We start from the raw sequence: 16,852 nt of genomic DNA on the forward strand, positions 1-16,852 counted from the left end.
CAACACATTAGTTTAAATAACACATCAATACATGATTTATTTATAGGTCTTTATATAGATGACAAATTACATATATAAAAAAGAGCAAATTCAACCCAAATTCATTAAAAGTTGACCAGGACTAACTATTGATCTGCTTTAATCAACATGCATTAGATGCCTTTACCTCTCCTGAATATAAAAGCAAGTGATATTTAAATATCGAACTTTCTAATACCAACTCAAGATTAATAATGCTGTTTCTTCTGGCCTTTTACAATTATTCCAGGAAGAAGCCAAACGCTTTTTTTCTTTTTTAAAAAAATGGCTTCAATATACTATTTCAATCCTTTAAAGCATAATTCCAGAGGGGAAAAGGACACATTTACTAATGCAGGAACTAAACCACAGGCTTTCAAGATTCAGTTAAGTGAAATGTTTCATTAATGATTTCGCCTTGAGTTTTTAAAAGATAACCTTCAACTTTTGGACCAGTGTAATACGTGCCTTCTCTTCCTTGCAATAGATGAATAAGCATTAGATGTTTCTCCAGCTGACTGTTAGCTGCAGTTCAGTGGTTCAGATCTCCCTATCATCCATCTATCTATCTATCCATCTATCTATCTATCCATCCATCCATCCATCCATCCATCCATCCATCCATCCATCCATCCATCCATCCATCTATCATCTATCTATCTATCTATCTATCTATCTATCTATCTATCTATCTATCTATCTATCTATCTATCTATCTATCATCTATCTATCATCTATCTACATCTATCTATCTATCTATCTATCTATCTATCTATCTATCTCTATCTATCTATCTATCTATCTATCTATCTATCTATCTATCTATCTATCATCTATCTATCATCTATCTACATCTATCTATCTATCTATCATCTATCTACATCTATCTATCTATCTCTATCTATCTATCTATCTATCTATCTATCTATCTATCATCTATCTATCATCTATCTATCTATCTATCTATCTATCTATCTATCTATCTATCTATCTATCTATCTATCTATCTATCTATCTATCTATCTATCTAGCTAGCTATCTAGCTAGCTATGTTATCTATTTGGGCCGAGGTGGCGCAGTGGTTAAATGCAGTACTGCAGGCTACTTCAGCTGACTGCAGTTCTGCAGTTCGGCTGTTCAAATCTCACCGGCTCAGGGTTGACTCAGCCTTCCATCCTTCCGAGGTGGGTAAAATGAGGACCCGGATTGTTGGGGGGGCAATATGCTGACTCTGTAAACCGCTTAGAGAGGGCTGAAAGCCCTATGAAGCGGTATATAAGTCTAACTGCTATTGCTATTGCTATCTATCATCTATCTATCTATCTATCTATCTATCTATCATCTATCTACATCTATCTATCTATCATCTATCTACATCTATCTATCTATCTATCTATCTATCTATCTATCTATCTATCTATCTATCTATCTATCTATCTATCTATCTATCTATCTATCTATCTATCTATCTATCTATCTATCTATCTATCTATCTATCTATCACCAAGAGCTGTGGTGGTGCAGTGGTTAGAATGCAGTACTGCAGTACTGTAGGGTAGTTTGGCAGTTCGAATCTCTCCAGGCTCAAGGTTGACTCCACCTTCCATCCTTCTGAGGTGGGTAAAATGAGGACCCAGATTGCTGGGGGGCAAATAGGCTGACTCTGTAAACTGCTTAGAGAGGGCTGTAAAGCACAGTGAAGCAGCATATAAGTCCAAGTAAAATTGCTCTTGCTCTTTTCTCCTTCCTTCCTTCCTTCCTTCCTTCCTTCCTTCCTTCCTTCCTTCCTTCCTCCCTCCATCCCTCCCTCCCTTTCCATCCATCCATCCATCCATCCATCCATCCATCATGCACAGTGGTTAGAATGCAATATTGCAAGCTAATTCTGCCGACTGCCAGCAGTTTGATTCTCACCAAGTAGCGTCCACCAACTCTCACAATCCTGAAACTTCCTTTAGCTGTGTCTTCAAAGCAAAAGATGGCTTCCTTTTATGAGCTAGAAAACTTTCTCCTACCCAACTGTGAGCTTTTCTAATTGCAGGGAGTTATTTCTGGCTACGGACGCTAATTTTATACCAAACATTTGGGAAGATGACGATGGTCCCTATAATCTGGGCAAGGTTATTTTTTTGCTCCTTTTAAGAATACTCTCTCTGATTTTAACCGGAGAAAGTGCGAAAAGGGAAAAAAAAGTCCTACAACTTTTGCAAAAGACACAAAGAGGCACTTTGGTGGTCACCCAGCCACAAGGCGCAACCTACCATCTCAACAGCCAACACAAATTAACGTTTAGCAAACGTTCAAAGGAGGTCAGGCTAGAAGAACAAGCGTGTCCATCCTGCCTCGCTGACCTCAAAACCACAATGCATGGGATGACATGGGCCACCCCTGCCAAGGACAGATGGCTATCAATTTAGACGGTTTCGTTTTATATTTATATAAAAATGAGATATATTCAGAGGACCAGTAACTCGGTGGCTACTAATCTTGATACTATTTTCTGCCTCCTATATCCACAGGAGCAACCTATTTTAACTACCTGTTTATTCTTGGGAATGTTTCAAAATTCTTTTAGCTGGTCATCCAGGGACAGTGGCTAAGATGCTGAGCTTGTCGATCAGAAAGTTCGGCAGTTTGGCGGTTCAAATCCCTAGCGCCGCGTAACGGAGTGAGCTCCCGTGACTTGTCCCAGCTTCTGCCAATCTAGCAGTTTGAAAGCATATAAAAATGCAAGTAGAAAAATAGGAACCACCTTTGGTGGGAAGGGAACAGCGTTCCGTGCGCCTTTGGCATTGAGTCACGCGGCCACATGACCACGGAGACGTCTTCGTACAGTGCTGGCTCTTTGGCTTTGAAAAGGAGATGAGCACTGCCCCCTGGAGTTGGGAACGACTAGCACATATATGCGAAGAAAATCTTTACCTTTACATGGGACACGATTTATGCACTGGACAGGATGATGATGTAATACAACCAAGAGAATGTTCTTATTCTACTCTGGTGGTTCTCCAATGTCATTATTTTGTTTTAAAATTAATTACAGGATTGAGAAGGAGCTATCTCAACTTCAGGCAGCAGCTGCCTGACCTTGGCTGAACTAAGTAGAGACAGGATCAGTTAGTATTTAGCTGGGAGACACCCAAGGACTATATCTTAAGATGGAGAACTTGAGAATATATCTTGGAAGAAAACTGTAGCTAAGTATTTTCACAGCGATGCCAAGAAAACAGCAAGGGTGTATCCAGGAATTGGATCCTGGATACACCCTTGTATCCATCAAGACTGAAGTCTGACTTCAAGGAAGCTGTGGAAAGGGAACTAAATCAGAAATAAGAGCAATAACAGAGTTGGAAAAGACTTTGGAGGTCTCACAATTGCATAGCTGCTTGTCAATGTATACTGTGTAGGTTTCCCTGTTTCGAATCGATAGGAATGCCAAGCAATTTGCTTTTGATTGATTTTGTGATTGTTCGTTGCCCGGGGTCACATGTTGGAGATGGGCAGCCATAGCAATTGAATAACAAACTAAGTAGCTAGCTAACTAAATAAAATGAAGGAGGGAAGGAAGGAAGGACGCAGAGCTTCAGGCTGACTGATGTTTCTGTTGAAGTTCTTCATGTTACAGATGTTATACCTATGCAATTGAGAAATTCCTTTATTTGGGGAAGGTTCAGCTTTTGTTCTGTGATCGATTTCCCCCAAATGGTTTGGGGCCTGTACCTCTTCTGCAAAGCATTAAATATCTCCCAATTGTCTCACAAGGAAATATTGGGACGGCTGTGTTTCAGGAGTGCAACACTCATGGAAATACGAAGTATCTTCAAAGGTGTTCAGGCCAATCATAGATATAGATATAGAATGAGATCGACAGAGAGAGAGATTGATAGACAGAAATGTGTAGATATAGAAAGAAATAGATAGACTATCAGTGACAAGAGAGATTCTACTGAAGATATAGTTAGATGATAGATAGATAGACAGAGATAGATATAGATACAAACATACATGCAGATAAATGATAGATGATAGATGACCGACAGACAGACAGATGATAGATAGATACATACACACATACATACATACACATGTACGTACGTACGTACGTACGTACGTACATACATACATACAGATACTGTACATAGACAGACAGAGACAGGCAGACAGACAGGCAGACAGGCAGAGATTATAGATAAATGGATAGATGGAGAAAGAGACAGATAATAAATAGATGGAGATAGGTAGGTAGGTAGGTATATGTATAGATAGATAGATAGATAGATGATAGATAGATAGATAGACAGACAAACAGATAGATAGATAGAGGATGGATATATGATAGATAGATACCACAGATAGATACCATAGATAGAAAGCAGAGGTGGGTTCCTACCAGTTCGCACCTATTCGGTAGAACCGGTTCATCAAATCTACCGAACTGGTTAGAAGAGGTTCCACCAGTGGACCCGGAAAGCAGGCCACACCTACAGAAGAGGTTCCAAAATTTTTTGAAATCCATCACTGGCCCTTGGACATGATTATTCTACACTATCATGCTCCTATTTATAAAACTCAGGGCCTCTGTGAAAGGTAAGGATGACTACTGCGTTTGTGATACAATCAGAACATTGCATGTGTTGAAGTTGTTTTAACGCAAACCAAAGATGCCTTTTAAAAAACAAGTTTACATCATATTCTTATGAATGCCAGTGCTGTGTGTGAGGTAATTTAAGGTGGTTCTGACAAGTGTTGTCGGCATCTTCATATCCGGTCATATAGGAGGCAAGCCATTCCCATCTGGTCACATGGGCAGCAAGCCACTCCCACAAAGGAGGCCGCACCCACAGAGTAGGTTCCAACAATTTTTGAAACCCACCACTGATAGAAAGGTAGATAAATAGATACCATAGATATAGATAGATAGATAGATAGATAGATAGATAGATAGATAGATACCAGATAGATAGATAGAAAGATAGATAGATACCAGATAGATAGATAGAAAGATAGATAGATAAATAAATAGATACCATAGATACCATAAATAGAAAGATAGATAGATAGATATCAGATAGATAAATAGATAGAAAGAAAGGTAGATAGATACCATAGATAGATAGATAAGAGATAGATAGATAGATAGATAGATAGATAGATATCAGATAGATAAATAGATAGAAATATAGATAGATAGATAGATAGATACCATAGATAGATAGATAAGAGATAGATAAATAGATAGATAGATAGATAGATACCAGATAGATAAATAGATAGAAAGATAGATAGATAGATAAGAGATAGATAAATAGATAGATAGATAGATACCATAGATAGATAGATAGATAGATAGATAAGAGATAGATAGATAGATAGATAGATAGATACCAGATAGATAAATAGATAGAAAGATAGATAGATAGATAGATAGATAGATACCATAGATAGATAGATAAATAGATAGATACCATAGATACCATAGATACCATAGATAGATAGATAGATAGATAGATAGATAGATAGATAGATAGATAAATAGATAGATAGATAGATAGATAGATATCATACATAGACAGACAGAGACAGATGAGACAGACAGACACCCTTCCTGAGCAATCTGGTCTTCTCCTCAGTCCCATCTGCAGATCCCTTGGCTCCTGATTCAGTTTTTGCAGCTTGCAAACCCCATCTTCTGCCCTCCCCCCCTCTGAGACTGATGCATCATTTGGCCAAGACAAATAATGTTTTGACTCCTGGTTTGTCTTTAATTGTTCATCATAAACAGGGACTGTTCAGTTCACACGGGGAACACTAATTGCCTGCTGCCTAGTTAATTTTCCTCTCCTTGATTAATGGCAACTGTTAAACAAGACCAGTAACCAACTTTCTCCCTTCCCCTCCCCTGTTTTCCTGATTCGGTTGAGAGCAAAAGATTCTTGGAAAAAGTTCAATGAAAGCCATCTTGTTTCTACCTTCAAGAAGTGAGCAAGGAAGTCCATGGCTGCATATGGCTTCGTTTAGGCAACATACTGCGGAAGCCGGCTGGATAAAGACTTAGAAACGTGTTCAAACAACACGTTAACCTGTTGTGTGAACCAGTCAGCTAGGTTAATTAAGGTTCCAATGCTTCCTTTCAGTGATCAAGATGATCCCCATTACCCTGTTGGCTTTTGTAATGCCATAAAATTGGTTGTATGTCTCAGATGGGGGTGCAAAATGGGTGGAGGGCCTTGTTTCTTGGCTTTTTTAGATCCATTGTAATAGTTTTACTTGGTGCCATATATATTTATTTTCTACCATTTTAATTATTTTAATAGTTGCAATTGTTTTAAATTATTTGTGTATATTATACGCTGCCAAGGGCAGCTATAGAAATCAATCCAACCCAACCCAACTCAATCCAATCCAACTCAACCCAACCCATCTCAACCCAACCCAAATCAATCCAATCCAACCCAACCCAATTCAGTCCAATCCAACTCAACCCAACCCAACCCAATTCAACCCAACCCAACCCAATTCAACACAACCCAACCCAACCCAATTCAATCCAATCCAACTCAACCCAACCCAACACAATTCAACCCAACCCAACTCAATCCAACCCAACCCAACCCATCTCAACCCAACCCAAATCAATCCAATCCAACCCAACCCAACCCAATTCAATCCAATCCAACTCAACCCAACCCAATTCAACCCAATCCAACCCAACTCAATCCAATCCAATCCAACTCAACCCAACTCAATTCAATCCAACCCAACCCAATTCAACCCAACCCAACCCAACTCAATCCAATCCAATCCAACTCAACCCAACCCAACCCAACTCAACCCAACCCAATTCAACCCAACCCAACCCAACTCAACCCAACCCATCTCAACCCAACCCAACCTAACCCAACCCAACCCAACCCAACTGTCATTAAAACCATCCATTTCAAAGCTCTGCTATGCCTCCCACCCTTCAACTAGGGATTTGAACTATCTTCACTTCCAGGAATGTAGGTGAGCAATGTGTACCTCCAAGAACTGTAGCCTTCCAAAATCACTCGGGGGGCTTGCAATCTTGAACACCTTCTTGGGTATAACCCACGTTTCTAAGGTCTCCAGTTTACTGGCAGCCAAATTGGTTGTGTGATGTTTGATGAGGAAGCCCTGAAAATGATCAGCGAGAAAGTAGAGATGGACTGACACTGGATGCCCCATTGGGTAGTATCTGGAAAAAAAGAAAGGATCGGAGAAGAAAGAAGAATGACATTCATTAAAACAATAATTGAGAAGCAAAGGATCAGCGGCGGAAAGAATTTTTTAAGAAGCAAAAATCTTGGGTTAACTTTCTTTGGGTTTAATGCAAGATAGAGAAGCGGAGGACACAGAAGATTGTTAGAGAGATGAAGGAGCAATAGAAGACCAGGTATCTGGTGAACAAGTGAAGCCAAGAATATCACAGACGATCATTAAATTGCAGGGGATCTTCCTTTCAAAAGTCATTCTCTTTCATCTACCTGCCCAGGAATTGCCAGGGCAAAACAAGTCTTCAAGGTAACTTTTTCTACCCACCTCTAGCAAAACCTACTCCCCAATAAGTAGTTGTTATCTCACTTGCTCCTACAGATTGGGCCACACACTTCAAAGGAGACAAAAGTCAACACCACAAACCCCACAAAACTTTGGAGGCCAGGCCCTTCTAGAAGATCGTCCAACGTGCTAGAGATAGAAATTGAGCTGTCCTCCTTATTTTCTTCTCCAAAATTTTGTGGGTTTTGTGGTGTTGACTTTTGGACTTGTTTTGCCCTGGCAATTCCTGGGCAGGTAGATGAAAGAGAATGACTTTTGAAAGGAAGATTCCCTGCAATTTAATGATCGTCTGTGATATTCTTGGCTTCACTTGTTCACCAGATATCTGGTCTTCTATTGCTCCTTCACCTCTCTAAGGAGGACAGCTCAATTTCTATCTCTAGCACGTTGGACGATCTTCTAGAACAGGTCTGGCCTTCAAGAGTTGGTGAGGGTCTTGCTTATGATGGCACCAATGGGCAATACTTGAAGGAAGGATGTTAGGACTTGTAGTTCACCAACATCTAGGGCATCCCAGCTTCTCAACACTGTCTAAACAGAGATGCAACCCTCAGTTGGTGTGATGATTTGGAACTGCAGGGTGAAAGGATGGTTGATCTTACCGACAACTGTTGTCACCATCCATGTGGAAGGACGTTTCTGCTTTCTTCAAGCCCAACCGGGAAAAAGAGTGGTAGAGAGTCAGCGCAACATCACTAATGGTGTGGATCCCATCGGGTTCATCGTATACATTTTCCCAGTACGATCGGAGGCCCGGGGTACCAGAAGGATAGTTACCATACAGGTAATAATCCAACTGGGAGATGACTTCCTGATTGACAACCGCCTCAAACTTGCGTGCAAAGAAGGTTGGTCTTGCAGTTTGCTGTTGGGGGAGGGGGGGGAGAGGGGAGGAACAGGTTATGGAAGGAAAAATTAGATCGGAGTTCTTGAATTGAAGGCTTTGATTTCTGAATGCAAATCCTTCACTGTTGGCCAAGCTTGCCTGGGAGCTGATGGAGGCTGAAATCCCGAACATCTGGAGAACATCAAGTTGCTTAATCCTGATCTGTTTCTTCCATGCAATTTGCAAATCAAGAAAGTTCTTAAAAATACTTCAGTGTTGGTCTCTTATATGGTATCTCTCTCTCTCTCTCTCTCTCTCTCTCTCTCTCTCTCTCTCTCTCTCTCTCTCTCTCTCTCTCTCTCTCTCTCTCATCTATATCTATCTATCTATCTATCTATCTATCTATCTATCTATCTATCTATCTATCTATCTATCTATCTATCTATCTATCTATCTATCTATCTATCTATCTATCTATCTATCTATCTATCTATCTATCATCTCTCTCTATCTCCATCTCTGTCTATCTAACTATCTAGCATCTATTATCTACCTACATATGTACCTCCCTCCCTCCCTCCCTCCATCCATCCATCCATCCATCCATCCATCCATCCATCCATCCATCCATCCATCCATCCATCCATCTATCTATCTATCTATCTATCTTAGCATCTATCTATCTATCTATCTATCTATCTATCTATCTATCTATCTATCTATCTATCTATCTATCTATCTATCTATCATCTATCTATCTATCTATCTATCTATCTATCTATCATCTCTCTCTCTCTCTATCTAGCATCTATTACCAACCTACCTACTTACCTACCTACCTGTCTCCCTACCTATCTCCCTCCCTCTCTCCCATCCATCCATCCATCCATCCATCCATCCATCCATCCATCCATCCATCTATCTATCTATCTATCTATCTATCTTAGCATCTATCTATCTATCTATCTATCTATCTATCTATCTATCTATCTATCTATCTATCTATCTATCTATCTATCTATCTATCTATCATCTCTCTCTCTCTCTATCTAGCATCTATTACCTACCTACCTACTTACCTACCTACCTGTCTCCCTACCTATCTCCCTCCCTCTCTCCCATCCATCCATCCATCCATCCATCCATCCATCCATCCATCCATCTAAGCATCTACCTACCTACCTACCTACCTACCTACCTACCTACCTACCTACCTACCTACCTACCTACCTACCTACCTATCTATCTTAGTATCGATCCATCGATCCATCCTATCTATCTATATGTATGTATACTAGAGGTGGAGACCCTGTATGCAACAAAATTTCATTTTAATGTATGCCAATCCATGTACATTGAAAATGACAATAAAGTTATTCTAGGTCTACATCTATCTATAGCTATGTATCCATCCGTCTGTCTTTCTATCTATCTATCTGTATGTATCTATCTCTACAACTATTAAAACAATTGAAATTTACCAAAGAAGTTTATTGACTCTTCCCAACTCTGGATTTGAGGGAGGGAGGGAGGGAAGAAAGGAAAGAAGGAAGGGGGAGGGAGGGAGGGAGAGAGGAAAGAAGGAAGGGAAAGAAGGAAGGAAGGATGAGAAGAAAGGAAGGGAGGAGGAGGGAGGAAGGGAGGAAGGAAGGAAGACAGATCTATCCTTATACTTCTGTGAAGGGGAACCCATTCAGGTTACAACTCACCTGGAACCGGTGAAAGTCAGATGGCTTAAAATCATTGGGGGAACAGCCGCACCAATCCACAATATTCTTGTACTGACATTTACACCCCAGCTTTCGGTTCCAGTTTGTGATACGCAGGTTATTGTCCACCATGGTGTCACAATGAGGACTGTTTTCCAAGACGGTGTGGAAGAAAGACTGCGGGGGGAAACAACAACAACAACCCCAGAGTTTAGACAGCGAGCAGGCATGGAAATTTCACAAGGAAGCCAGGTTCATTTGACAACCATGCTACGAACTGAACAATGTAACAGTTGCAGTGGTTCACTTAACTGTGGTGAGAAAGGTCGTTAAACAGGGCGAAACTCTTAACAACTGTCTCGCTTAGCAACAGAAAGCTTGTGGTTGCATGAGGATGATTACCCATAATTGTGCAGGGAAGATGAGTAGCAAAGCTGCTTCTTTCTTCTTCTTCTTCTTCTTCTTCTTCTTCTTCTTCTTCTTCTTCTTCTTCTTCTTCTTCTTCTTCTTCTTCTTCTTCTTCTTCTTCTCCTCCTCCTCCTCCTCCTCCCTCTTCTTCCTCCTCCTTTTCTTGTTCTTCTTATTCTTGTTCTTCTTGTTCTTCTCCTCCTCCTCCCTCCTCCCCCATCTCCTCCTCCATCTCCCCCTCCTCTTCCTCCTTCTCCTTCTTCCTCCTCCTCCTCCTTTTCTTCTTCTCCTTCTCCCCCTCCCCCTCCTCCTGAGTTTTGTCCAAACCAGATTTTGAATCCATGATGATGTTCTTCTTCTGCCTGGACTTCGTTTGCCCTTAATGTTTCCTTGGAGGATTACAATTTCATGATAGAATTCTTTATTTATTGGCCAAGTGTGATTGGACACACAAGGAATTTGTCTTTGGTGCAGATGCTCTCAGTGTACATAGGGAGAATAAAAAATACATTCATCAAAAATAAAAAAAGATACAACATTTAATGATAGCCAAGGTCACTAATAAGCTATCAAACCGTGCTAGGAAACAAATAAAACAATATAAATTGGAAAATACAAGCAACATGGTTATAGTCAAGCGGGGAGAGATAGATACTAGCAAGGAAGAGAAGAATAATAGTAATACAGTCTTAGTAGATTATTTGACAGTGTTATGGAAATTAGTTGTTAAGCGGAGTGATGGCATTGGAGGAAAAACTCTCCTTGTGTCTAGTTGTTCTGGTGTGTAGTGCTCTATAGCGTCGTTTTGAGGGTAGGAGTTGAAACAATTTATGTCCAGGATGTGAGGGGTCTGTAGATATTTTCCCAGCCCTCTTTTTGACTCATACAGTATACAGGTCTTCGATGGAAGGCAGGTTGGTAGCAATTGTTTTTTCTGCAGTTCTAATTATCTCCTGAAGTCTTGGTCTGTCTTGTTGGGTTGCAGAGCCAAACCAGACCATTATGGAAGTGCGGATGACAGACTCAATCATTCCTCCGTAGAACGGAATCCTTAAGTGAAATATGCCGTATTTTCCCGGGCGTCGCATCACATGTCCAAAATATTCCAACTTTCGCTTTTTGATGGTTTAAAACCAAAATATCGAACCAAACTTTGGAACCCACAGAATAAGAAATAGGAATAGGAAAAAAACAAATGAAATAAATGTAAATAGGGGGGAAAAAAATCTGTTCTAGGCTCAGGTGAGCTACGGCAGCGTTGAACTTTGAAGTTTAACATGCACTCTGTGATCTTAATGAGATAGTCCTCCACGTACGGCCCCCTTGGAGCCCAAGGTTTATATGGCGAAGTGAGACACTTGTCCGGCGAGTTTTGCCCCATTTTACGACTTTTCTTGCCGCCTTTCTTAAGCGAATCATTGCAGTTCCTGGATTAGTAACACGGTGGTTAAGTTCAGCTGGCTTCCTTGTTATCAGAAGGTTGTAAAAAGCATTAAACCAGAAAACATAAGCAGTTCAATATGGCATTTGAGCCTACATATAATTGTGGCCGCAAGAATAACTTATGCATAATTTTGGAAATCCACTACCATACCGTCGGAAGATACTATAATTAAAAAGATCTATGAATGTGCAGAAATGGACAGAATGACGGGTTGGCTGAGGGACAAAGGAGAAAAGGAACATTACCTTAGCTGGAACTTATGGTATATGTGGGCGACAAGGAGAACAGCAGGGACTTAAAACGGGGAAAGTTAAAAGTGAACATGGGTATTGTAATAGATCCCTGAATTTTGTAATGAGAAGATGTGGCTTAGAGACCTAACAATGAGGAAGGAAAAAAAAAGTTGGGCTGTGAATGACTGTCACCGTGGGGGGGGGGAGGGGGGTTGTATGTTTAAAATTGTATTTGTATTTGTATGTTTTACTCTTCAAAAAATGTATAACTAATAAAGATTACTTAAAAAAAAAGAAGGTTGTAAAAAGGGATCATAGCAATAGCAATAGCAGTTAGACTTATATACTGCTTCATAGGGCTTTCCGCCCCCTCTAAGCGGTTTACAGAGTCAGCATATCACCCCCACAGTCTGGGTCCTCATTTTACCCACCTCGGAAGGATGGAAGGCTGAGTCAACCTTGAGCCGGTGAGATTTGAACCGCCGAACTGCGGATAACAGTCAGCTGAAGTGGCCTGCAGTACACCCCCCCCCCCGCCCCCAGGACGCTGTAACCGTTATGAGTCAGTTGCCAAGTGTTTAAATTTTGATCATGTGATTGTGGGGATGCTTACGGTCGTGAGTCGCACTTTTCAGGGCCTTTGAAGGGTCGCTAAATGAACTGTCATAAGTCGAGGACGACGTGAATTAAAAAAGGAGTAGGAAACAAGAGGATGCAGCTTTATAGCAATAGCAATAGCAGTTCGACTTATATACCGCTTCATAGGGCTTTCAGCCCTCTCTAAGCGGTTTACAGAGTCAGCATATCGCCCCAACAACAATCCGGGTCCTCATTTTACCCACCTCGGAAGGATGGAAGGCTGAGTCAAACCTGAGCCGGTGAGATTTGAACAGCCGAACTGCAGAACTGCAGTCAGCTGAAGTAGCCTGCAGTGCTGCATTTAACCACTGCGCCACCTCGGCTCAGTTAACTCAGTTAGCTTTGAATGCTTGGCTCTTTTTCTCCCCACTCCAGGTTTGTTTCTGGGGATAAATTCCCCAAGGCCGTTCCTGTAGGCCAGACGAGTGCGCTAACAAAGCCATTTTCAAGAAATATTATCAAAACAATCACCACCACCACCCCGATAAAAACACCCCGAACTGCAAAATAAAACAAAATCAAAACATCCATAAACAACGTGGCTGCCTTACTTGGAAGCCCTAATATGTTTATAATGATCTCATGCTGAATTATGCCACTTGCCCCCGCTCCCCCCGCCCCTCCTTTTCCAAGGACAAGCTGTCTCCTGCAATTATTTCCAAAACGCTTACGCCATTATTTGCTGTTTGAAGGCAGGCGAGAACTCTGATCTGGAAGGGAAGCTGTGGGTTTTTTTCCCCCCTTTCCCTTTTTTATTTTTTAAAAATGAGATCACTGCAATTTCAACGTTTAGAAGTCCCAGGCAATGAGACAGCCCCATAGGATAGAGCGGCCTTTTGTACGTTGAGGAGGAGAGGGGAAGAGGAGAAGGAGGAGGAGGAGGAAGAGAGGAGAAGGAGGAGGAAGAAGAGGAGGAGAAGGTAGAGAGGAAGAAGGTGAAGAAGAGAAGAGGAAAGGGAGGAGGAGGAGGAGAAAGAAGAGAGGAAGAAGAAGAGGAGGAGAAGGTAGAGAGGAAGAAGGTGGAGAAGAGAAGAAAGGGAGGAGGAGAAAGAAGAGAGGGAGAAGAAGAGGAGGAGAAGATAGAGGAAGAGGAAAGGGAGGAGAAGATAGAGGAAGAAGATGAAGAAGAGGAAAGGGAGGATGGGGAGAGGAGGAGGAGAAAGAAGAGAGGAAGAAGAAGAGGAGAGGAAGGTAGAGAGGAAGGATGAAGAAGAGAAGGGGAAAGGGGGGGAGGAGAGGAGGAGAAAGAAGAGAGGAAGAAGAAGAGGAGGAGAAGGTAGAGAGGAAGAAGATGAAGAAGAGAAGAGGAAAGGGAGGAGGAGAGGAGGAGGAGAAAGAAGAGAGGAAGAAGAAGAGGAGGAGGAGGTAGAGAGGAAGAAGGTGAAGAAGAGAAGACGAAAGGGAGGAGGAAGAGAAAGAAGAGAGGAAGAAGAGGAGGAAAAGGTAGAGAGGAAGAAGATGAAGAGAAGAGGAAAGGGAGGAGGAGAGGAGGAGGAGAAAGAAGAGAGGAAGAAGAAGAGGAGGAGGAAAAGATAGAGAGGAAGAAGATGAAGAAGAGAAGAGGAAAGAGAGGAGGAGGAGAGGAGGAGAAAGAAGAGGAAGAAGAAGAGGAGGAGAAGGTAGAGAGGAAGATGATGAAGAAAAGAGGAAAGGGAGGAGGAGGAGGGGAGGTGGAGAAAGAAGAGAGGAAGAAGAGGAGGAGGAGAAGGTAGAGAGGAAGATGATGAAGAAGAGAAGAGGAAAGGGAGGAGGAGGAGAGGAGGAGGAGGAAGAAGAGGAAGAAGGTATGGAATCTCGCTTGATGGCCCTTCTTCTTGAGGGGACCCACAGGTTGACTCACCTCAGCAGGAAGCAGAGTAAAGGAATAGAAGCGCTTCATCTTGGTCACCAGGTCATCCGTTGAAAAGGTGATGTACTCAACAAACTTCCTGTTCAGCAGAAACCAATCGGAACCCCCGTCCACAGTGATTCCTTCTGGAATTTTCCGGTCCCCAAGCCTCCACATATGGGTGTCACATTCCAGAAACAACCTATCAAGGCCTTGTTTTCTAATAAATCTGGAGAACAGAAGAAGAAGAGCAAAGGATTAAGACATTCCTTTGGAGGGATGCGGTGGCTCAGCGGCTAAGATGCTGAGCTTGTCGGCCAGAAAGGTCGGCGGTTCGAATCCCTAGCGCTGCCTAACGGAGTGAGCTCCCGTTCTTTGTCCCAGTTTCTGCCAATCTAGCAGTTCGAAAGCACGTAAAAATGCAAGTAGAAAAATAGGAGCCACCTTTGGTGGGAAGGTAATAGCATTCCGTGCGCCTTCGGCATTGAGTCATGCCGGCCACATGATCACGGAGACGTCTTCGGACAGCGCTGGCTGTTCGGCTTTGAAACGGAGATGAGCACTGCCCCCTAGAGTCGAGAATGATTAGCTCATATGTGTAAGGGGAACCTTTACCTTTGAGGGGTATCTTACCATGAAAGGAAGGTAAAGGAACTTGTGGAATAAGATAAATAAGGATAAAGTCATCAGACCAAAGCCAACCAAAAACATTTTGCTTTCTTCAAAAGACGAGATGGTGCCCTTCCCATTTCTTTATATTTAAAATATTTCTAATTGTTCTGACCGAGGCTTCCCGAGAGCATGAAGCAAACTCCTGATCCGGACAAAAACCCATTTTATTAATTGACTGTAAATTCTGCTCATTCGAATCCAGCAAAGACTTTCAAGGGAGGATTTCCAGTCACAGACCTTATCTGGCTTGGAGAGCTGCCAGGAGGATCTCTGCAAAATTTGGCAAGGAGTCTCGGAGAGTCACAAATTGATTAAACGAACTAATTAATTGTCTCCTGCAAACTCCACTCCCCTTTCGCTCCTCTTTTATTTCCTCGGGGGGGGGGGGAATTCATCGTCCACCTGTGGCCTTCCTCCCAAGTCAACCCCTGTTCTTTAGCTGCTCCCTTCATCTGGCAACTCTGCACATGCGCACACTGGGAACGGGCTCCAGCTGTTCCTCTGCCTCACTGATGTCTGACTCTGAAGGCAGCTGTTGTGTTTGTTTTAATGTGCGTACATCGCCCAGACTCACCTTTGTGAGGTAGGTGGTTATGTAAATGGTTTAAACAAAAATAAATGGAAAGACATGAATTGAAAAATTCAACTAGCGGAAATTCTTCCAACCTGCACTGTCAACACATTTTTAAAAAGTGGACCAAAAAACGAGAGGATATAAGCTAAGAAAGATGGCTTAACAGCAACAAAAAGAAGAGCATGAGTGAATAGGAATGGCTGGGCTAAGAAACAGATGGAGAGAAGAAAGAACTTTGATCAGCAGTGAGATGGGAGGGATATAAGTTTCATAAACAACTTTAAAAAGAAAGGGCTACAGATTCACCTAATGCTCTCAATTCTTAAAAGCTTTAAGAAAGAGAACAACTGTGGCAAAAGAAAGCAAAGATAGTACCAATTGGAATAGGCACCTTGGCTGCAATGATCCCAAAACACCTGGAACATCCCTTGAACGCTCTTGGCATTGACTAAATTCCCAATTGGTCAATTGCAAAAGGCAGCTTAGTAATGGCTTATCTCCTGTGACGATACCTTTAATGCCATGCAACGACAACATCTGCCTCTCCCAGATTCCTGGGAAGGAAGGAACGATAAAAATGCCAAATCCACTCTGAACATCTGGCTCGATGTGCCAACAAACAACAATAATGCCGTTTGGAACAACAGCATCTGCCTTGGGAAGGACTCGATGGGTTGATGAAAATGCCGGTTCCAGTCTAAACATCTGGCTGGCTGCACAATCAACCATAATAATAATTGTACCGAGAGTAGTAAGCCTCGGTGCATTCCCAAAACATCTGGAGTACCTGTTGAACATTATCAGCATTGACAAAATCACCATTGGTCAATTACAAAAAGTCAATTACCCTGGAACAGCTTACATACTGTGATGAGACTTTTAACCCATCAGACTAACACCATCTGCCTATCTTGGGTCCTTGG

The 16,852-nt window shown here is 41.9% G+C and overlaps 1 protein-coding gene across 1 annotated transcript in view; it reads right to left on the minus strand.

Annotated features, from left to right (window-relative positions):
* The window catches only part of XYLT1 (xylosyltransferase 1), a 171,008-nt gene that overhangs the window by 10,346 nt on the left and 143,810 nt on the right, over window positions 1-16,852 (minus strand). Inside the window, exons 7-10 of the mRNA XM_087729433.1 lie at window positions 14,696-14,912; window positions 10,132-10,308; window positions 8,199-8,461; window positions 7,039-7,234 (exon numbers count right to left, since the gene is read on the minus strand). Coding sequence (XP_087585559.1) covers window positions 7,039-7,234; window positions 8,199-8,461; window positions 10,132-10,308; window positions 14,696-14,912 — 853 coding nt within the window. The remainder of the gene's footprint in view (window positions 1-7,038; window positions 7,235-8,198; window positions 8,462-10,131; window positions 10,309-14,695; window positions 14,913-16,852) is intronic.

This window comes from Thamnophis sirtalis, unplaced genomic scaffold, assembly GCF_051295495.1.
Source record: "Thamnophis sirtalis isolate CommonGarterSnake01/CBP01778 unplaced genomic scaffold, rThaSir2_p1.2 scaffold_14, whole genome shotgun sequence".
NCBI classification, from domain to species: Eukaryota; Metazoa; Chordata; class Lepidosauria; order Squamata; family Natricidae; genus Thamnophis; species Thamnophis sirtalis.